This window comes from Mesoplodon bidens, assembly GCF_964165515.1.
Source record: "Mesoplodon bidens genome assembly, chromosome: 20".
Taxonomy (NCBI): domain Eukaryota; kingdom Metazoa; phylum Chordata; class Mammalia; order Artiodactyla; family Ziphiidae; genus Mesoplodon; species Mesoplodon bidens.
The window spans coordinates 24,128,400-24,152,529 of NC_138181.1; the positions used below are offsets into that span (position 1 = coordinate 24,128,400).

The 24,130-nt window shown below is 36.1% G+C and overlaps 1 protein-coding gene across 2 annotated transcripts in view; it reads left to right on the forward strand.

Annotated features, from left to right (window-relative positions):
• The window catches only part of VPS37A (VPS37A subunit of ESCRT-I), a 38,149-nt gene that overhangs the window by 9,362 nt on the left and 4,657 nt on the right, over window positions 1-24,130 (forward strand). For both annotated transcript variants that reach the window (XM_081220717.1, XM_081220718.1), the window contains exons 2-9: window positions 2,813-2,887; window positions 4,787-4,901; window positions 5,444-5,544; window positions 15,914-16,139; window positions 17,826-17,896; window positions 20,475-20,602; window positions 20,683-20,741; window positions 20,820-20,888. In XM_081220717.1, coding sequence (XP_081076843.1) covers window positions 2,813-2,887; window positions 4,787-4,901; window positions 5,444-5,544; window positions 15,914-16,139; window positions 17,826-17,896; window positions 20,475-20,602; window positions 20,683-20,741; window positions 20,820-20,888 — 844 coding nt within the window. The remainder of the gene's footprint in view (window positions 1-2,812; window positions 2,888-4,786; window positions 4,902-5,443; window positions 5,545-15,913; window positions 16,140-17,825; window positions 17,897-20,474; window positions 20,603-20,682; window positions 20,742-20,819; window positions 20,889-24,130) is intronic.

Consider the following 24,130-nt stretch of genomic DNA (forward strand, 5'->3'; position numbering starts at 1 on the left):
AAAAAAAAAAAGGAAAAAGAAAAGAAAAAGGCAATATCTATGAAGCACAATAAAGTGAAGTATGCTTGTAAGTGTAGTAAATGGGGCAGGGGGCATGTGGTTGCAGGGTACAACGATGACAATAGCAAGGCCGGTTTGTTAGGATTCTTCTTGGTGTCCCTGTGTCTTCTGAGATAAGGATGCTCCTTTCCTCTTGGCATGGGGAGGGCACCTATTAATGAGGTTTTATGACCTGTTTCAGGGAAGAAGGGGGAGGGGGAGGAGGTCAGAGTAACCTTCCTGTTTCTGCTATTTTCTCATACTCCTTCAGCTTAAAATATTCAAGATGCCAAGGTGCCACATTTAGGGGTAGCGTGTCCTGAACCCCATCAATCGCCATGATTAACCTGTTGTTTTGGAATTTGTTAATGATGGTTTAGCTCTCATTAATGTTACAAATATTACCTTTAGTTATTTTTGATACCTCACTTGTGGAGGAAACTTGTCAAAAATTTTAATAAATGTCAAGAACATAATTATGGGAACAGTGAATTGAACACTTCTAGCCAATGATTTAAGTAAAAATCATTTTAATCAAATTCACTTTGTTTTCTATAAAAATTTTCTATAAAAATACAGTGTCTGAAAAAAGGAGTTAAAACTTTAGTATTGGGCTTCCCTGGTGGCGCAGTGGTTTAGCGTCTGCCTGCCGATGGAGGGGACACGGGTTTGTGCCCCAGTCCGGGAAGATCCCACATGCCGCGGAGCGGCTGGGCCCGTGAGCCATGGCCACTGAGCCTGCGCGTCCGGAGCCTGTGCTCCGCAACGGGAGAGGCCACAGCAGTGAGAGGCCCACGTACCGCAAAAAAAAAAAAAAAAACTTTAGTATTACAAATTTAGACAGACTCCAATTTAGATGTGTGTTCTAAATGCTTATTTAATAATAGCTAACGTATATTGAACAGTTATTATGGTATTATGTGGGGAGGGCTTTACATGCATTATCTCACTTAATCTAACAATTCTTTTAGGTAGATGGGTATTTTTAACATCTGCATTTACCATGTGAGAGATAAGGCTTAGACAGATTAAATAAGTCGTCTATGATCACACAAGTGAATGGTCGAGGATTTGATCCCAGGAAGCTTAATTTAAGAGGTCGTGCTCTTAATCACTAAGATGCTCCACTTGGCTTTGAACTGGCGGATGCTTCTGTGATCAGTATTCCCTTAAAGCACTGGACACCTTAGGGTCCTAAGATAACAAAGAGGAATAAAAAACTTAAGTCATTTTATTGATTACATAATGTTTATACAACTGAGAAGGCTGTTGGTATCCTACTCCAAATGTGATCCCCAAAGAGAAACTTTCATAAAAATTGTGTTAGTCCTAATATTGAATATCTTCTTGAGTCTTTTCTCAACCATTTCTTGTCTTCAGTCATAACCTCATTCCATGGGATGTCAGAGGAGACATCTATGATTTCTCCATAACTCCATCCCAACACTTTTGAACCTTTCAAGCTACCTAAAATTTACATATTTGAGAGGCTAGATTTTTATCAGAAGGCAAAAAAAAGTCATAGTCCAAAAAAGAAAATGAGGAAAATAAGGTTTTCTAAAGCTACTAATTGAAGCAACCAAAAGAAAAGTAAATTATGTAATTGCTAGATCTTTCAAAGTTATTTATGCTTGAAAAAGTTTCACGTCCGTTTGGATATTAGGCTTCCTTTCAGCGTTAACTCATTAATACTACTTAACATTTTTCCCGTTGGAAAGATTATGAATGTTGGTTAGCGTTCCAAGTCATCCCCCAAAAGATTTGGTTGGTAGATTATAACTGTAATAATTGCATGCCTGCAATTAAAAATAAAATTCTGAATGTAGAGTGTTAAAGTATATGGGACTTATACTAGTTGGCATTTATATTCAGCTGCTAGTAACAAAGACTCCCAAAATAGAAACTTAAACGTGATAAAAGTTTCTTTTTCTCTGCATACAAGAAATTCAGTTTGACAATTCCATAGCCATCAAGGACCCAAGCTACTTCTTCCTGCTGAGCTCTCCCTAGTGTATGGCTCCCGTTCTCAGGGTCACTCCTGGTCCAGTATGGCTGTTAGAAGTTCAGCTAGCAGGGCCAGGCTGGAAGGGCAAATGGACTCATACCAGTTTTTTTGTTCCCTTTTAAGATGCTTTCCTGGAAATTCCACCTTACAACTTTTCTATGTTTTATTGACTGGAACTTAAGTCTACAGCAACAACTTGCTGCAAGAAAAGTTAGAACGTTGCTACTCAGTATAAAATCAGGCTTCTCTGATTTAGGAAGAAGGGGAATATTTGGTTTCGGAAAGCAGCCGGCGGTCTCTATCGTAAGACTGTAGGAGACATCTCATCCAGACTTCTAAGTTGAAGCTCTTAAGGCCCAGGCTTCCCCAGCTATCTATACACCTGGGCAATAGCAGAATTATAATCAGAACCCAGATGTCTTGCTAACCTGTTCTAACTAGAGGGCTCACAATTGCTTCTCCTGAGGATGAATTAGATAAAGTGATAGTAAATCGATCTAGCACTAATACAAGGGTTTTTCTTTGTCTCTTAACCTCACCATCTAACTCCCCCTCTCAGCAACGACCCCACCCATATCTCAGAATAGTATTGCCTGCTTATTCAATAAACATGATCATTTTCCCCTCAAGATACAAGTTATATCGGCCATCTAAATTCTATTATTAAAAGTAGTTTTAGTAGACTCTAAAAATATTTAACATTTGTTCTTAACATTAATGGTTTTTATAACTTTAGATAAATTTTTTTTCTCAAATTTTCTCCTACAGTATAGCTGAAATACAGAAAGATGTGGAATACAGGTTGCCATTCACCGTAAACAACCTGACAATTAACATTAATATGTGAGTAGAATTGTATCCTATTTTTTCATGTAATAGGACTTTAAAATCTTTATTATTTTGTTTCTTAGCTATTATTAGAAGTAAACTGTTTAAAAGTGAATTTATTCCCTTTCTAGTATTTATCTCCCTCTCTAGTAACTATAGTTTATTAAACTTAAAATTTTGTGAAATAAAAATTTTTTAAAGTCATCATTGTAATAGATATTGCTGTAAGAAACTGTAAAAGAGGAAATGTAATAAAAAGACGTAATCGTTTTTATTGTTTTGCACTAAAGTCTAAGCTGGAGGTAGGCTGAAAGAGTAAGAATGATAATGACAAACACTCAAAGGGATCATGTGTGGAAAACCATTAGAGATATAGGCACTTTTACATCAGAAATAAGTGAAAATATTCTAGTTTTCGGCAACAGATATACTGCGTCAGCCAGAAAGCTCAAGACTGAATTTGATCTGCTAATTATTTTTAAAGAAAAAAAAATTAAAAGTTGAAAATGTAATCATGAGGTTATTAAGTTATAAAGAGGAAAGGTTGGACAAAGTGATTGCTGAAGTACTCATTTAGCCTTAAGTGCAGTTATTTAGCATGAAAGAATTAAGTTATTACCTCAGATTGCATCAGGTGGCTGGCCACTAGAGTGAGTGAGTGGGTGAGGTAAAGAGGCACTTAACTTGAAGATAGGAACCATACTTGTTCATCGTCCTATCCACATGCCCAGCATGGTGCCTGCGCATAGGAGGCCTTGTTAAATCCTAGTTGAATGAGCGGATTAAAGCATGACTGTATAACAGTGACAACCATTATGCTGTGTTATCTTGACACATGGGAGTTTCTCAATCATCACAGCAGCCCTGCAAATTGGAACAAATTACAGACAAATAGGTAGTGAATAGTGTAGTGGGGAGAGAAACCCAGATTGGTTGGGGTCCAAAGGCCATACACTGCCTTTTTTTTACCAAACTAGTTTAACATCTTCAACTATATAAATGAATTAGTTTTATCTCTCATCATGTGCCTTAGGTAGAGCTAGTAGGAGAAGCCAACAAGGACCCAGTTTTCTTCTTGACAGTGTTGCCAACAAATAGTTTTCTGAGCCAGAAGGGGAACGGAGTGGCAGTTTAAAGGGACATACTGGTCTGAGTTTTAGAGATTTGGAAAACGGTTCCATGTCCAGTAAACTCTCATTTTTAAAGACTTTACTCCCTAATTTTAAATTTGTAGTAGTTCAAAAAAGGTTAAGATTTTTACTCTTTTTATTTTTTGTATTGAGAATTTACTGTTATTTTCTTGAAACCATGTGATTGACCTCAAAGTTGGGAGAGATGTGTCAATTGAGACATTTAGAAGAGAGCCCTATAGAACCAAGGCATGATGACAGCTACACTGTTCCAATCCTAGCACTTCCCATTTTATCCACTCAACTCTTCAAAAAATTCAGCATATAATGAAATAATTGTTGGCAGTATTTCAAAAGTAGGAAAGCCATAAGAAAAGTATATGGCCAGAACCTGTGGTCCACTAAATAGCCAGACTGGGTTAAATTAGGGTTCACCTGATAAAAATGCCTGGTCTAATTTTAGCTGAGATTTTGGATAGTTTGGTATATTGTGTTTGAAAGCAATTAATTGGCATGGTGTGAAGAGTAGTCTATAATTCACGGTATCCTTATTCCACATTAAGAAGGATTTACTCTACTGAATTACTTTATAGTCTTGTTGCCAAAGTGTATCTTTTTGTATACTTTCGATCAGCTCAACAACCATAGTAGAGCACTAATTACTGAGTAATCCAAATGAAAGTATGAAAATTTTATTTGCTTTGAAGTAATTTTGTTTTCGGATTACGACTCTATAATATCACATTTGTTGTTTTTGTTTTTTAATCTGTTCTACCTTTACCAGATTGCTTCCTCCACAATTTCCTCAGGAAAAACCAGTGATCAGTGTTTATCCACCAATACGACATCACTTAGTGGATAAACAAGGAGTGTATGTTACCTCTCCATTAGTAAACAATGTATGTATATGGTATAATTCATTTCAAAAATGTTCACTGTATTTAATAGATAATCCTGATTTGAAGGTTATTTGTTTTTCAGTGGTGAGGACCTGTTGATGTTAAGAACTTTGGTTCATAGTAGATCTTTTATAGTGGTTAGGAAGGGATAAAATTCAAATATGCCTTAAATTTCTTAGGATATATATATATATATATGTATATATATGATTGATTAATGTGAAGGACTGTAACTTAAATGTACTCAGTATTTACCTTTGAACCTTCAAATTATTGTCAATAGTGAACTGTGGAAATATTTCAGCTCCATTATTGACTAAATAAACTTCTAACCTCATTTATGGTATTGATTCTATAAGAAAATACTGTAAGTTGTGGATTGCTGATATGTTCAATTGACATAATATCCTTTGCTTTTCATTTAATTCTTGACTTGCAAAAGTGGATTTAAGATTGAGTTTTACAGTTAAATTATCCTAATGAGACTTTATAATCTTTTTCTGAAGATGAATTTGATCACCGTGTATTACTGTTACTTTTAGTTTACAATGCACTCAGATCTTGGGAAAATTATTCAGAGTCTGTTGGATGAGTTTTGGAAGAATCCTCCAGCTTTAGCTCCTGCTTCAACAGCATTCCCATAGTAAGTATGTTTATATCGAAAGAGTTTATATATACATTTGTTTACTTTTGATCTAAGTAATCAAAATATAGTTTAAAAATTCAAATAATGTTAAAAGGCAATCCTCTGCTTTCCACATCCCCACCTTCACACACAGATACATTCATACTTTTCAGAGGCAACTGTGTTTTTCTTTATTAAGCTGCTTCTCTAATATTTACCTTCATCTTTCTAAATAATATATACATACTGCTATCTCTTGATTCTTTCATTTTAGATACTATCTATTGACTTCCTGTTATGGATTGATGATGATTTTACTTACCTTTCACAAACCTTCCTTTTCCCTTATCCTCTGAGAAATTTTTGATTTTTACTTAAACTCATGTTTGGTACTTTCATTACATTGACTCTCTAAATATTCCTTGCTGCTGAGCCTAGTACTTTATAATGATTATTTTTCCCTGATGGTATAACTTTGCTTTTCTCTTGAGTTAATAATTACTTCGATTTTTCCATTGGTTTTATTTTCTTTGATCTTTTTAATTTTCCACATCTTTTAGCAGCTCTGAAAAATACCTTTCAAATCGTTTTTTCACATCATCAAACCTGTCAGGTAATCTCTAGGTTCCGGTATTTTCTCTTTGCAGACATTGCTCCATTTTCCCCCTCCATTCTGAATTAGTTACTCTACAACTGCTATAAAGCTGTCATCCTGGGATTTCCCTTTCCCACTCTCCTGTGTTGGATTCTCCTTTTCCTGCATCCTAAGTTTTTTTCTTTCTCAGGCTATTTCCTAGTTTCTTGCATTACTGCCTCCCTATAGCTTCCTAAGTAACAGCATGTTCCAGTTACTAAGGATGAATAACAAATTATCCTAAAACTTGTGGTTAAAATAATGACAACATTTATTTTCCTTGTGAATCTGCAATTTGGTTAGGAACTAATAGAGCTTGTTTGTGCTCCACCTTCTGCATCAGCTGGCATGGCTTAAAGCAATGAACACATTTATTTTGCTCACTGATCTTCAATTCAGGAAGGGCTCATCAGGGAGAGCTCTTGTCTGCTCTGCTCATCATCGGTGGGCTCTCATTAGAGGCCTTACCTGGGGAGGTCACCTAGAATACCTGGATGGAGCCTGGGCTCCCTCACATCATAACGGCTGGGCTCCTGGGGTGAACGTCCTAAACGAGTTACGAGAAAGTCATATTCACCTTCTTGACCTAGCTACTGAGGTCATTCAGTTTGTTCTGCTTCATTCTGCTTCTGCTTCATTCAGCTTGTTGAGGCAATCAAGAAGTCCTGATCAGATTCCAGGGGAAGAAAACAGGCTCTTCCTCTTTATGGTGGAGTGGCAAGGTTCTAGAAGAGTATATGGGACCAGAAATAGTGCTGTGGCCACTTTTGGAAAATACAGTATGCCACAAGATGCTTGGAAGAATAATTTTGAGGCTTCTTTTTTTTTTTTTTTAACCTGCAAATGTCTTTAATATACCCTCACACTTAAAAGTTGGTAGAGTTCAAATTCTATGTTGAAGTGGTTTTCCACTGAGAATTTTGAAGGCATTCCTCTATTGTCTATATATAGGCTTCTGTTGCCAAGATGTCCAGTGCCATTTTGATTTCTGATCCTTTGTAACCTTTTTTTCTTTTTTAAATTTATTTATTTTATTTACTTATTTTTGGCTGTGTTGGGTCTTCATTGCTGCACGCAGGCTTTCTCTAGTTGTGGTGAGCGGGGGTTACTCTTCGTTGCAGTGCGCAGGTTTCTCATTGCAGTGGCTTCTCTTGTTGCGGAGCACGGGCTCTAGGCGCACGGGCTTCAGTAGTTGTGGCGCATGGGCTCAGTTATGGCTCACAGGCTCTAGAGTGCAGGCTCAGTAGTTGTGGAGCACGGTCTTAGTTGCTCCACGGCCTGTGGGATCTTCCTGGACCAGGGCTTGAACCCGTGTCCCCTGTCTGCGTTGGCAGGCAGATTCTTAACCACTGTGCCACAGGGAAGTCCCTGATCCTTTGTAACTTTTTATCTCAGATATTCTGAAATTGCATGATGATACAACTTCTTACAATCTTTACTTCCTCTTCCTGTAATACCTCTTGGCTTAATTACCCAGTTCTTCTACTTAATTTCCAAGAACTTTTTCTTGTTCAGAAGTCAGGTGGCATCTTTAACACTGCCTGGAAATCTGCTTAAGCTAGATTATCCCATTCATTGGGTATATCAGCCCCAGCCATCATCTTTGCCCTCCTGTGTCTTTGTCCTGGAGTCATAAGCCTCGCTGATATTCTTTATCTAAAAACTGTATTTCCTATCTTCTGTCAGGAAAGAGTTAAATATATCTCATTCACCTTATTTGAAGATATAAGCCAACAACTGTGATACAGTACACGTTGTTAAAAAGCAAGTTTGATACATTTCTTAGATTATTTTATAGGTTGTACCCGCTACTGAGATTAAAATAAAGCAGATTGGTTCAGAATTATTAAGACTATTTCAAGGATAGTACAAATATTCCCTCACATTCAACATATTCTTTCTAAATAACTTATGTTATATTTACATACCTGCTAATAATATACCTTTACATAAAAGTAAAGCTTTAAGATAAAGGTGAGCCATACTTTGAAATAAACAAGCTTTTTAGAGAACTTTTTTAAACTTAATTTTTTCAATCATATATTCACTTGGCTTAAAAATTTTTAAACTGTAAAAGGGTATGGGGCAAAAAGTCTCCTTCCACTTTTTCCCTTGCTGTTTACTTTTTCTTCTTATTGGTATCCAGAGTTTTTCATTTGGGTGCATATGTATAGAATTCCTGAGATATTTTATGCATATACAAGGAAATATGTACACATAGTATTATTCCCTCTTTTTTCACACAAATGGTAGCAAACTATTCCCTTGCCCTTTTTTTTTTTTTCCCCCTCACTAAATGGTATGGTTCAGAGAGCTTTCCATGTTGGTTACTAAAGCACTTCCTCATTCTTTATGACCACAAAGTACTTGTTTTATGGATATAGCATAACTTAACAAAACTCCTATTAATGGACATTTTTGTTGTTTCCAATCTTTCCTGAGAGGCCCATCCTTCTTTGCCCTCAGTGATGCAGTGAATAACATTAAAAATAATATTTTACCCAAGTGTAAGTTTATTTGTTAGATACATTCTCAAAGTGGTATACATGTTTGTAATTTTGACTAATACTGCAGGATTGCCCTACAGAGTAAGTTGTACCAATTTCTACTCCTGTACGCAATGCTTATTCCCTTTGCTGACATAGTAAATTATCAAAATGGATCTTTGCTAACTTATAAGCGGAAAATGTATTAGTATAACTTTATTTGTATTTATCTTACAGTGAAGTTGACAGTTTTTTCCTATGATTTAGAGATTTTTTTTTCCTTTCCTTGAACCTGTGTATTCTGTCCTATTCTCCATTTTGCTATTGGGTTGTTAGTCTTTTATTAATTTGGAGAAATTCTTTATATATTAGAGAAATTATCCATTTTCCTATGACATGTTTCAGATGTTTTCCCCCAATTTGTTATTTGTCTTTATTTATAATGGGCTTTGTCATGTAGAGGGTTTTTTTGTTGTTGTTTTGTTGTGTTTTTTATGTCATGGGATTTATCATTATTTTCTCTTATGACTTTTGAATTTGGGATCACAGAAAGTCCTTTACCACCCCAAGTTTTTAATTTCCCAGTGATTTCTTCCAGTTTTTAAGATTAAAAAAAAATCCAAAAACATTTTAAATTTGATACATTTGGTTGTTATTTTATTATAGATATGAGGGCTTGGCTCCAATTTAATTTTTTCCAGATGTCCCAATGCTATTTATTGACCGATCAATCTTTTTTTTTTTTTTTTTTTACTAATTTGAGATTCTTTTTATTATATCTTAATTGCCATATATCTTTGGGATTTTTCTGGATTTTGTATTCAGTTCCATTGATCTACCTATCCATTGCCAGTGTTATGCTTTAAAAAAGTTTTGTGTTTTTTTTTTAATTATTAAGGTTTTCTAATGTGTTTTGCTATATGGCAGGGTTAATCTCTCTTTACCCTCCTTTTTCAGGTACTTTTCTCTATATTCTTATTTATTTTTCCATATTAGCTTTGGTATTTTCAAAATCTGTGACAAATGTTTTCTTCCAACACAATTCCAATTTATGTTAACTTATGTCATTAAATATGACATTAAATTATGTCATGAAACAATAGCACTCCCGTTTAAAAAAATTGTTTAAGCTTGATATATTTTGGAACATTTCAATACTCTGATACCCGTTTTTTTTTTCCAACACCACCAAGTAATTCTCCAGTTCTCACCAGACACTGACTGTTTCCTACGAATTTAACTTAATTCTGTTGCTATCCACCGGGAGATGGCGTCAGATCCCACAGATTAGGGGCTCAGTCTCACAGGCTGCTCCATTTTACATACCAATTGAAAATGTATAGATTGTTACCTGTGCTATAAATCACAGGTTCCCATGACCACCTCAGGTTTGAGTAATTTGTTAAGTGGCTCATGGAACTCCAAAATAAATTTACTTATGTTTACTAGTTGATTATAAAGGATATTATAAAGGATACAGATGAATAGCCAGATGAAGAGGTACATAGGGCAGGGTAAGGTCTAGGAGAGCCCCAAGCACAGGAGCTTTTGTCCCCATGAACTGGGGTGCACCACCCTCCTACCATATGGATACATTCATCAACAAGAAGCTTGTCAAATCTTATTGTTGAAGGGTTTTTATAGAGCTTATTCAGCAGCCCCCCTCTTCCCTGAGATCGATGGGTGGGGCTGAAAGTTCCAACTTTCTGTCACTTGGTCTTTTTAGTGACCAACCCCGTCCTCAGACTATATAGGGACTCAGCCTAAGTCACCTCATTAGCATAAACTCAGATGTTACAAATAACAAAAAAGGATCCTATCATTTAGGAACTTACCAGGATTTTAGGAGCACTTTGCCTAGAACCTGATCAAAGACAAAATATGTTTCTTATTATACCACAAATACAAAGTAAAGTATTTAGTATTCTATTTTTTAAAAAAGTCTTTTTATCTTTTATACAAGAGTGACTGACCCATTTAAACTTAACAATATTAATTTAAGTATTGGTATTTAGATAATTCTCATCTGCATTTTGGCCTAAATTACACTAATTATTTTAGAGTGTGGTTCTCTTTGAACGGCTCTAAAAGAAAAAAAGTACTAAATGTAAAATTTTTTTAGGTATAATTAACATGTAACGTGTACAACAGAATGATTCAGTAGTAATTTATATTATAAAATGATCACCACGGTAAGTCTAGCAAACACCCATCGCCATACATAGTTACAAAATTTTTTCTTGTGATGAGAATGTTTAAGATTTACTCTTAGCAGCTTTCAAATATGTAGTATAGTATTATTAACCATAAGGATGCTGTATATTACCTCCCCATGACTTATTTATTTTATAGCTGAAAGTCTGTACCTTTTGACCATGTTCACACGTTTTGCCTACTGCTGCCCACCACCTGCCTCTGGCAAACACCAGTCTCTTTTCTGTATTTATGAGCTCAGTGTTTTTTTTGTATTTCGTTTTTAAATTCTACACATAAGTGAGAGCATATGGTATTTGCCTTTCTCTGTCTGACGTATTTCACATAGCATAATACCCTCAGGGTCCATCCATATTGTTTTGAATGGCAAGATTTTCTTTGTTTTTATGGCTGAATAATATTTCGGTGTATGTATACACCACCTTTTCTTTATCTAATCATCTACTGATGGACACTAGTTGTTTCCATCTCTTGTCTATTGTAAATAATGCTGCAGTGAACATAGGGGAGCAGACATCTTTTCGAGTTAGTGTCTTCATTTTCTTCACAGAAATACCCATAAGTGGAATTGCTGGATCATATGGTAGTTCTATTTTGAGGAGCCTCCATCCTGTTTTCCATAGTGGCTATACCAATTTACATTTCCACCAGCAGTGTACAAGCATTCACTTTTCTCCATAGTCTCACCAATGCTTGTTATTTCTTATCTTTTTGACAATAGTCATTCTAACAAGTTTGATAGTTAGTAATCTAATTATCAAAGAATTAACATCTTTTCTTGTACCTGTTGGCCATCTGTATGTCTTCTTTGGAAAAATGGCTATTCAGATCCCCATTTTTAAATCAGATTATTTGTTTTTTTGCTGTTGAGTTGTATGAGTTCTTTATATATTTTGGATATTAATCCCTTGTCAGATACATGGTTTGCAAATATTTTCTCCCATTCCATAGGTTACCTTTTCATTTTGTTGATGGTTTCCTTTGCTGTGCAGAAGCTTTTTAGTTTGATGTAGTCCCATTTGTTTAGTTTTGTAAGTGAGGTATTAAAGTCCCCTATTTTTTTTAATAAATGTATGTATGTATTTATTTCTGGCCACGTTGGGTCTTTGTTGCAGTGTGTGGGCTTCTCATTGCGGTGGCTTCTCTTGCGGAGCACAGGCTCTAAGCACGCAGGCTTCGGTAGTTGTGGCATGTGGGCTCTAGAGCGCAGGCTCAGTAGTTGTGGCGCACAGGCTTAGTTGCTCCGCGGCATATGAGATCTTCCCGGATCAGGGATTGAACCCGTGTCCCGTGCACTGGCAGGCAGATTCTTAACCACTGCACCACCAGGGAAGTCCCAAGTCCCCTATTCTTATTTTATTGCTCTCTATTTATCCTTTTAGGTCTGTTTATATTTGCTTTATGTATTTAGGTGCTCCTCTCTTGGGTGCATATATATTTATAATTGTTATATCCTCTTGTTGGATTGACCCCTTTACCATTATGTAACACCCTTCTTTGTCTCTTATTACATTCTTTGTTTTAAAGTCTGTTTTGACTGATATAAGTATAGCCACCCCAGCTTTCTTTTGGTTTCTGTTTGCATGTAATATCAGCATAAAGAAGTCCCTTTAACGTATCTTATAAGGTCGGTTTAGTGGTGATAACTCCTTTAGCTTTTGCTTGTCTGGAAAACTCTACCTCTGCTTCGATTCTGAATGAGAACTTTGCTATGTAGAATATTCTTGAAAGTGTTTTTCTTTTGGTACTCTAAATATGTCATTCCCCTGCCTTCTGGCCCACAAAGTTTCAGCTGAAAAATCTGCTGGTGGTTTTATGGGGGTTCCCTTGTACCTAACAAGTTGTTTATCTCTTGCTGCTTTTAAGATCCTTGCCGTGTCTTTAACTTTTGACATTTTAATTAAAATGTGTCTTGGTTCCTCTTGTTTGGGACTTGCTGGCTTTCCTGGATCTGGATGCTCATTTCCTTCCTAGGTTAGAGAAGTTTTCAGCCATTATTTCTTCAGATACGTTTTCTGCCCCTTTCTCTGTCTCTTCTCCTGCTGGTACCCCTATAATACAAACCATAAGTCCCTTAAGCTATCTTCACTTTTTTTCCTTTTTTTTCTCTGCTCTGATTATGGGAGTTCCACTGCCCTGTCTTGAGTTCACTGATCATGTCTTCTGGCTGATGACTGTGACATCCTTTGTTTACTGATATGGCAGGAAATATTCCATTTCTCACTCTGCTTCATCCCGTCTGCTGTTGAATCCCTCTAGTATATTTTTCAGTTCAGTTGTTGTATTCTCCAGCTTTGATTCTTTCTTGTATTTTCTTTCTCTTTGTTGAGGTTCTTTCTATGTTCAGGGAGCATCTTTATGACCTTTACTCTGAACTCTTTATCAGGCAAATTATGTATCTTCATTTCATTCAGGTTTTTTTTTTCTGAGGTTTTATCCTGTACTTTTATTTGGAACATATTTCTTTGTTTCTTCTTTTTGCTTGACTCTGTGTAAGATAAAACAGTTACCTCTCCCAGTTTTGAGAACAGGACTAGGAGATGAACCTTATCATTCAACCCTACCCTGGCTCTTGACTGTCTCTCAAGCCTTTGTGATTGTCCAAGCAACCTATTATTTTTTTAATAGCTCCCAGGAATTAAGGGTGTGCCAAGACCTGTCATTGCCCCACAGGGGAGGATATCATACCTAGATTTAGGCTGATTGGAAGCAAGACCCTCAGGCAGCAGCTTTTAATGTATACAAATATATACAGTTCTGTGGGACCACAAGCTTATTAAGTCCTGCTAGCCACCTGAGCCAGGTGATGAGAATGAAAACATGGTGTCCATTGGCCTCTGTTCCCTGAAGGTGCCTCCGTAGGCTTTCACATACATGGGTTCCAAGCCTGAAGCCCACCCCTCAGACTGAAGCTTCAGGATAAGCAAATAGGCCTGTTTCACATTAAGACTGTGGGTGTGTTTAAGTCTACTATCTGCAGTGCCCTGGTGTGGTAGCCTGCCAAGAACTGTCTACAACTGTTACAGTCTCATAGGACCCAGGAATGTCAGCACCCCTGGCCACCAGAGCCAGGTAAGTAAGGGGCATTCCCTGGTTGGCAGCCACAAAAACCAGAGCACCAAATACAAAACCAGGACACCAAACACATGTAAGATCTCTCCTGCAAGACATGCTGGCGTTCTGGAACATGCAGAGGGGAGAACACAAAGATAGTAGAGCCTGCCCGTCCTCTGGAGTCTATGGAAGGATTACAGTCAATCCTTAGAGTTGTGTTTAATTAGAAGCCTGCCCCTCAGGCTATAGCTATGATAATAAGCTAATAGGCCTCTTTCAGCAGAAAGACTGAGCTCCCGTTGTCTCATGCTGTTCCCCCGCGGGGGGTGGGGGGGGTAGCTGATTAAGCACTTTTTCTCCATTTCTGTGAGTGTGAGCCCCGCTGGCTGTCAGATTCAGACAATGTTGTGGTGTCCTCTGGTTGCCACTGCAAAAACAAGGGTATAAGCTCCTTTCTCTAAGACACTGGTGAGCTGGAGTGAGGCGGAGGGAGAGTGCGGAGATTGCGTCCACTGGCCTCCATTCCCTGAGAGCATCTCCGTGGGTGCCTAGATGTCAAAGCCCCTGGACAAGCACATAGGCCTCTTTCACAGAAAGACTGGGGGTTGCTTCTGTCTGCTGTCTATGCGGTGTCCTGGGGGTCATAGTCTACCAAGAACCTTCTCTCTGATTGTTACAATCCTGTGGGACCCAGGAATATTAGCCTGCCTGGCATCCAGAGTCAAGCAATCGAGGGATATTCCCTGGGCAGTAGCTGCAGAAACCAGAGCACCAGGTGCATGTAGGAGCTCCCTCTGGGTGATACTGGGTCTCTGGAGCACAGCAGGTGGGAAACAAGATGTCACCCACCGGCCACCATCCCCAGAAAGTATCCCAGCGGACCCCTAGATGTGTGTTAAGTTAGATGCCTGCCGCTGCCTCTAGCTGATGCTTTAAGATTGGCCAATGAGCCTCTTTCACATTAAGTCAGGTCCTCTTCTGCATTTGGCCCTGAGGCAGGGGAGTCCAAGAGTATGAGCCCTGTAAGAATTGTTTCTTAGTTCGCTGTAGCCTTGGGAGTCTGGGGGACATGAGCTCTTTTGGTCTTCAGAGCTAGATGTTTTGGGGGCTTGTCTTTCAGGTTCAAACTCAACCCTTAACTCCCCAGGGAAAAGCTCTGGGTTTTGAGTTTTCTCCAGCTTGTGGGTTGTCCTGCTGAGGGTGGGGTTTATGGTGAGATTATGTCTCAGCCTCTCTCACCAGCTTAGATGTCATTTTCTTCTTGTTTGCCCAATGTGTAGGAGCTGCTCAGCTAGTTTTTAGGGTTTTTTCAGAGGAAATTGTTCCCTATGTAGCTGTTGATTCAGTATTTCTGTGGGAGAAGGTGAATTCAGGATCTTCCTATGTCACCATCTTGATCCAGAACCCAATATTTATTACCTTGCAAAAATAAATTATTTTCTGATTATATCTTGAGTACATGCTGCTGTGCCACTTTTTCTAATATATACATAGTTTTTATACGCATCTTTTTTATGTTTTAACATTTTTAGCAGCTCATCTATACATTTAATTTTTCTTTGAAATTTTCCAGAAAAGCAGTCTTGACTTGCAGTCAGATTTTGCCAAATATAATGAAAGCTACGAATTTATTCAAGCTACACTTGAATAAATTTCCTGGACTTAAATGTTCTCCATTTCTTCTATGAAGATACTCATTGATGCCAACAGAAAGGCCATATTTGAGTTTTGAGCATTCTCTTCACTTCCAGTGTGACCAGTTGACTTGTATATTTTCTAAAACATTTTTCTTTTTCATGGAAAGAAACGAAAATTTTCTCTTGAGGGGTGTTCATATTTTATCAATTTATATGATATCTGATTCACTTATGTAATTATAATAACTAGTGGCACCTGCCATCTGTACTGCATAACCACTGTTATTTAGAACAATTTAGGAATACTTTCACAAACTTACCCCTAAAATCTAACCTCATGTTTTTCGTCTCTTTTTCTTTAGCCTGTACAGTAAAGCGGGTGGGACGCCTCCTTGTGCTTCTCCGGGTTTCCCATTTCTTCCTCCATATCCCCCACAAGAAGCTACCAGGACGGTCAGTTCTTTGTCTGTTGCCGACGCTGTGTCTTCTTCAGCGACAAGTCATACAGCAGCCAAACCTGCTGCTCCTTCATTTGGTGTCCTTTCAAACCTGCCACTGCCTGTTCCCACAACAGACACTTCAGCACCGGTAGGTATCAGATATCTGTAGTTTGTACCCTTGAAATATTCAGTCAGCCAACATTATATCCCTCCAGTATGCCAGCCACCATGGCACAAAAGATAAAGAGATTAAATCACATTTTCAACGTCAGTAACAATTTCAAAGAGGTAACCAGCAAATAATTAAATAATTGTAAGTAGAAGAGGTAGTCTAGAGCTGTGGCAAAGACACCGTTAAGGGAATAGTCAGTGCTCCCAGGGACCATCGTAGAGCTAGAAAGATACCTTTATAAAAGATGCAGTTCTTTTTCTTAAACCACTTATCCTTGGTGCCTCAAAGCATGCCTGATGCATAGTAGGTGCTTATTCAAAATGAGGCAGATGAATGAATGAATTCACACTTGGGGCCAAATTTTGATAGATGGTAATGAATTTGCCAGGATGATAAGGGGTCACATAAGGCAACTCTGTGAAGAGGCAACAGCGTTGACAAAGATTTGGAAGCATAAACCAGATGGCATATTTGTGAAGCTGCCTGTTATAGAGCCCTCTGGTTGTCATATAGGACACAGGCAAAGATATGAGAAGGATCGTGTAGGAGAAGCATGTATCAGATTATGGAGGGTCTGCTCTAGCATACTGAGGACTTTTAATCCAGTATCTCATTGGTGTTAAAAATTGTGTGTTCTTGGGCTTCCCTGGTGGCGCAGTGGTTGAGAGTCCGCCTGCCGATGCAGGAGACACGGGTTCGTTCCCTGGTCTGGGAAGATCCCACATGCCGCGGAGCGGCTGGGCCCGTGAGCCATGGCCGCTGGGCCTGCGCGTCCGGAGCCTGTGCTCCGCAACGGGAGAGGCCACAGCAGTGAGAGGCCCGCGTACTGGAAGAAAAAAAAAAAAAAAAAATTGTGTGTTCTTAAGTTAAGCTGGTATCTGCTGCCCTGTGGGATGTTACTGAAGGAGAGACTGTGCATTAAACATATTAAAGGGATTTTAAAACCTGCATTTTTAACCCTTAGTGAATATCACCCATAGTAATACTCAAATATTAAAAAATTATCATAATCAACTTTACTAATTTTAGTGTTTGTAATAATTTAGAATATAGACCCATTAGAATATAGACCCAAGTGGACTTCATTTTTCCAAAACCTTTCATCATTGTATTAATGAATATTATGCACAAATTATAATTAGTAGTATAAATAAAATTACAAGAGAACTTTCCATGGGTCCTTGATTTTAAAATGTCATCTATATTCAAACAATGTATACTCTATTCCTTATCTACCCTACTCTCTCATGGAACTTAGGTAACTATTCAGATTTTTGCCAACTTACTAATTTTTCTATACTTAATGCCTTTTACTTGAGACAAACATTCATATACATCAATGAAACCCACAGATAATTCTCCACATTTGTCACAGATACACTTAGGAGATTTATTTTACAACCGTATACTTGTCCAAGGGCTAAACACAGGTACTCACATGATCCCCATCAAAAAAAAAAAAAAGTAACCCTATATGTATAAAGATACACTGAAAAAAACAGTGAAGAAAGAAGGGTAGGGTAAGGACAATGTGAAGTGCAAAGATTAAGTGTGATCATGAAAACAGTTATGGGACGCGGTACATTAAGAATTACTTTTATAACCAAATAGGAGCAGTCAAAAAGATGGCTGAAATTTAACACCATTTCACACTCTCTTTAGATAAGCCAAAATGGTTTTGGTTACAAGATGCCTGATATCCCTGATGTATTTCCAGAACTCTCAGAACTAAGGTAAAAAAACTAGGAGAGTAACATTGCTGTTTGTTGTCTATTTAATTTCTAAATAGAAACCACATCATCATTTTCATATCCATATTAAGTTAAAAAAAAACTTTTAAATCATCACTCTTCCTGTATTGTGGTTGTCTTAGTGGGAAAGTTCTGTGAATCAGTCGTATGTCTTGTAGGTTATATTTATTGAGTTACTGGTCTGTGAGAAATCCTACAGTTAAAAAAGGTTTAGCTTTATTTGATCCAGTGTTTTACAGTCACTTGTAGGAAGTGGTGATGTGTTATTCTCTACTAATAATTAATGAAGTTTACACGCAGCACGTACACGTTAAAGCAGTCATACACGGAGTAATGCTTGCAGCAACCCGTGAAGTAGGGGCTGTTATTGTTGCTGTGTTACAGAGCATTCTCCTCCTCCTTCTTTTCTTCCTTCCCTTTAAAAACATTATTATGAAAACGTCAAAAATACAAAAAGGAGAACCTCTTTGCCATCTTCTTCCAGCTTTTTTCAGGAAGTATATGGGTATAGGTCAGGATTATTTTAAACCAAATCCCAAATATTATGTTATTTTTACCTATAAGTTCTTCACTAAATTTCTCCACCAGGTAAAGACTTTTTCTTTGCCATAATCCCAATCCACATCATCATCATACCTCACAATATGAATGCTAATTCTTTAATTCTTTGATATTATCTTATTTCCCCAGGGTCTTAATAATTAAATCTTTTGGTTGGTAGTTTATTTGAATCACGGTTCAAAATAAGATCTACCTATTGCATTTGAATACTGTTATCTCTTATAGTTCTTTTAATCATGAACCATTTCTCCCACGTTTATTAATATGTATGTACATGTACACACAAACACATACATACATATATGCATGCATACACGTACATACAAATATATATAATACACATATAAATACATATAGAGTAAATTATACACATATTATTAAATATTTATGTAAGAAACTGGTTATTTGTCCTATACACTTTCCCATACCCTGTTGCCTGATTGCATCCTTGTGGTTCCATTGAGGGTGCTCCTCTATTTCTCATATTTCCTTCTACTGGTGGCTAGATACAGAGTTTTGATTAGATGTAGGTTCAATTTTTTTATCAAATCATTACATTGTATACCTTAAACTTGCACAATGTCTCAAGGAAACTGGGGGAAAAAATTTAGGTTTAATTCTTTTGGCAAGAATATTTACATCAGTTAGTGCATATTTCCTATTACATCACATACGGTAGCAGTGATGTCTGGTTGCCTTATTTTTAGTGACATTAGGATTGAAACAGGTTGAAACACTTGAAATCACTGACTATGCATTATTTCATTAAGGATTGCAGATGTGATTTCCTACTGCCAGAATTAGCCAAAAGTCTATGAAGACTTTCCTTCATAGAAAAGGAAAGTTTAGTTATATTGAAATATACTTCATACAGAAAGACAAGATATATGCTTGATTTTTTGCTCTTAATTTATTGATTTTCAGAATAATGAGTTGATGTATAAGCTAGCTGCAAAAGTTCTGATAGGCGAGGTTTTTTTTGTTTTTTTATAGTTGTTTTTGAGTTATTATAAACTCATAAATTAAAAAAGAAATTTGTGTTTCAGTCCATTCAAACATTATTCTTTTTGCTGCTTAAACAGTTCTATCTTTAGTCAGTAGGAAACTCTGGCAAAACAAAGATGTCATAGGCTCAACATGAACATTTTTTTTTCCCCTGACCTGAAGCCAGCCATTTCTCTGAAAGGCACTTGTTCTTTTTCAAAATAACAATACTAATAAAATAACAATATCAGTAGTGATTATTGAAAGCAGGATAAGTTTTTGTTTATTTGTTTTGTTTTTTACGCTTCTTTTGTCTTTAGGATATAGCACACCAGGGAGGTACAGCCAAATACTATTTTTTAAAGTCTTTTCAGTAAAATTTCTCTGGATGATTATATAACTTAGAAAAAAAAACCAGGTTCATTTATTTCCATTTGCTTTGAATTTTAGAGACTGCTTTTTCTTTTTTAATTTTGTTTTTTAATTATATACTGCATTTATATGGATCTATATTTAGTCAAAACTGAAAGATAGGTTCAGAAAGGTTTCCCTCCCTCCCTATCCCACCCATCCAGTTCCCTCTTTCACTCTCTGGATATGATTTTTGCTCTGGGATTAGCCTTCCACGATTGCTTTTTAAAAACATTTTTATGACTGTATGTACACAGACACATACACATGTATCATTTATTGTGACAGCCACATACCTATTAGGTAAATAGGCTCAGAGGTTAAAATTGATAGGTTATTAGGGCTGTTCATAAACCCTCATCCTCATAGTCCTGTAGTGACTTGACACTGTACTGTATTTAGAGTACTTTTTGTTCTATTGTGATTGATGTTTTATTTGCTTTTAAGGTTATAATTTGCCTTCTTCTGTGTCTATGTAAAAATATATATGTCAAAAATTATTTAGAACTCTTATCAGCTGAATGAAACTGAAAAATGGTGAATATTTATGGAAAAAAACTAGTTGACTGATATTCATTAACATTTTTTTCTGTTGTGTTTCTAGTGTATCACAACTTACAGATATGAATGATCAAGAGGAGATATTACTAGAACAGTTTCTGACTTTGCCTCAACTAAAACAAATTATTACTGACAAGGATGACTTAATGAAAAGTATTGAGGAGCTAGCAAGTATGTCTTTCCTTACTTATTAAATTTCCTAAGAAAAATGTGATCTTTACCTAGCAATAAACTAAAAATTTATCTTACAGGAAAAAATCTCCTTTTGGAGCCCAGCTTGGAAGCCAAAAGGCAAACTGTTTTAGATAAGGTGAGTTAGTTATCATTTTTTAAGAAATCCATACAGTTTTAAAATAGAATTAAATAGCATTTGAATTTTCTCTTTTAGTATGAATTACTTACACAAATGAAATCAACTTTTGAAAAGAAGATGCAAAGGCAGCATGAACTTAGCGAGGTAAGATTGTTTAGCTCTTTTCTTTTACCATAAGAATTTTTAATCTTAATGTGCATGTGCCACATTTTTAAATTCATTATTACCAGAAAGCATTTATTAGGTATCTGAGTTTATCTTATCTGTTTATAAGTCATGATAAACAGCTCCAAGTTATGCAGATGAACAGCTGTCAGTTATAAGCCATTGTAAATCATTTGTGCTCATGCAAGAGCATTTGGTTCCAAAACAGAAAAGTATAAAAAGCCCCATAAAGCACTCTTCTGGGAGAGTTATTATAAAGGCAGTTTAACTCTTCTAATAAAAGCTACCAACAAAAATTTTAATTTTAGTCTACTTGTAAGCCTATATACAAGTATCTTAAATGAAAAGTTAGCAAATTGAAAAATATAATATATAAAAAGTATAAAGTATAATTCACCACAAATAATAGATTTTATGCTAGAAATATGTGAAAAATCAAAAACTTTATAAAATTCAACCCATGTTCCTAAAAAACCAAATCTTTAAAAATAAACAGGGCAAAAATCATTTAAAAAATTAAATGAAAGAGAAGAGGATATAATCTTCATATCTCATGTCAGTAACCCAATCATAATATTCTGTTTCCTTTAAAATCAGAAATTCTAGAAGGTAAAGCCAATTTAGTAAAACATAAAGTAGAAATAAGACAACAGCAAAAAAAATGATGGTAAAGGATAATATAAATTTATAATAGATTTCAGATGATCATTCTTTAGAATACAGTAATAGTAGCTGACATTGTACAATTGTTGTATCTTTTGCATTGCACTAAGCTATTTACATATATTGCCCATTATTCCACCCAAAACCCTATGAGGTAGATGTTGTTGCTGTTTTTCCATTTTGCAGATGAGGAAACTGAGGCACATGAATACTAAATAACATCCCTGAGGTCATGTAAATAGAAAGTGTCAGAGTCAGGAGTCACATGTAAGCAGTCCTCCCTCACTTTTAACTGGAAAATCTGACAGAGTCAACTAAAATACCTTTAGATGCTTATTAAAGCTTAGTAGACGCTGAAGAAGCTTTTCACAATACAGCATCATTCCTTAGACAAACTCTTAGTAAACTAAGATAAAATTAATTCCTTAATTTAATAAGGAAACCAACAGCAAACATCATACCTAATGACTCAGCATTTCCAGGATCCCTTTAATGTTAGGAATGAGACAGTGATGCCCCAGTATCACTGCTATTTAACATTGCTTGGGAGGTTCTGGCCACTGTAAGAAGACAAGAAAAGGAAAAGAGGTATAATGTGAAAGAAAAGATGAAACGGTTGTTAACCAAAACCAAACAAGTAAAAATCCTAGCAAATTGAGAAGGTTTTCCTCTAGATATCTTGCAATTACCAGTGCAAAATGAAGTAGAAGAAAAAAACTCATTTACAATGTAAACAAAACTGTAAAAAATTTAGAACTGAACCCAGTGAAGTAAGTTAGGAAACTTTACTGAATGACACAAAAGAAGACTTGAAGAAATAGAGTAACAGAATATTCATGGACTGAAAGATACAGTATTATAAAGATTTCATTCTTCCCAAAATAACAAAAATCTTCTATACTTCCAATCAAAATCCCACGAGTATTTTTTTTTAATTTAAACAGATATATTCTAAAGTTCTTCTGAAAAACTAAACAGGTTAAACTAGTCAAGAAGAGCTTGAGCAAAAAGAAACCCCTTCCCAGTATCAAAATACACTATAAAAGCTCTTTATTTAAAACAGTAGAGTAGCCTTGTAGGAAGCAAAAAATAGTTCTATGGAACAGATTCTGCAGTTCAGAAACAGACATATATATGAGTAATTGGTTAGAAAAAAATGAGAATTTAATAAAGCCAGTCCATTTAGAAAAAAGTTAGATCCCTATATCATAGCATACACAGAAAGATACTCTAGATAGAGTACATATTTAGGTGGAAACCATAAAATTATGAGAGACAACTATCTGCTAGAGTTTTTTTTTTAGGATTATGATGGGAAAATCCTTTCTAAGCATTATGACAAAAGGCAGAAGCATAAAATAAAAAACTGATGATTTAAGCTATATATAAATTTAAACTTTGTATACATTGAAGATCATAAAATCAAAGGTGAAGTAAAGGGGACAAATATTTGTAGCAGATATAACAAATATTAATGCCAATGGTCCATAAAGAAACCTTACATACAGGCAAAGGGAAGAACAGGAAACTCACAAAAGGAGAAATATGAAGGTCCAATAAACATTCTGATATAGCAATTATTCTGACTTCTTGAAATGTTTAAAAAACTCCTTGATTCCTAGGATTGTCTCTATAGATGTGTTCACTCAGAACCTCTGAAGATGATGACTCTTCTATACTCAAAGTATGGAAACCACTTCACTAGACTGTTGGTGCCATTAGTGCAGGAACCTGTCCTGTTTTTTCCCCCCTGTATACCCAATACCTTGGTCCAGTGCTTGGCACATGGTACATACTCAATAAATATTTAATGAATAAGTAAATAGAAACATTTGAAAAGATGCTCAACCTTACACTAATAAGCAAAATTACATTATCTGTGTGAGCGAGACTAGTAAAGATAGATAACCAGTGTAGGTAAAGGTGATTAAAAATGGTGTATTTCTATATATCCCTGTATGTGATGTATCACAATGAGATACCATCTCACACCCACTAGGATGACTATTAATAAAAACAGTTTTAGTTCCTACATTTAGATCTTTGATCCATTTTGAGTTAAATTTTGTGTATGAGGTAAGGTAAGGGCACAACTTAATTCTGAACATGGATATCCAGTTTTCCTAGCAATAGTTGTCCAAGACTGTCCTTTCCCGACTGAATGGTCTCGGCACACTTTTGAAAATATTTGGCCATATGTATGAGTGTTTGTTATTTCATTGATCTATATGTCTCTTCTGATTGCCAGTACCATACTCTTTTGATTACTGTAACTTTATAGTAAGTTTTGAAATCAGGAAGTATGAATCCTCCAACTTTGTTCTTTTTCAAGATCGTTTTGATTATTTGGGGGTCTCTTGAGATTCTCTATGAATTTTAGGGTGGATTTTTCTATTTCTGCAAAAAATGCTGTTGACATTTTGATAGGGATTACATAGACTCTGAAGATCACTTTGGGTAGTATTGTCTTAACATATTAAGTCTTCTGATCCATGAACACAGGTGTCTTTCTACTTATTTGTGTCTTCTTTCATTTCTTTCAGCAATGTTTTGTAGTT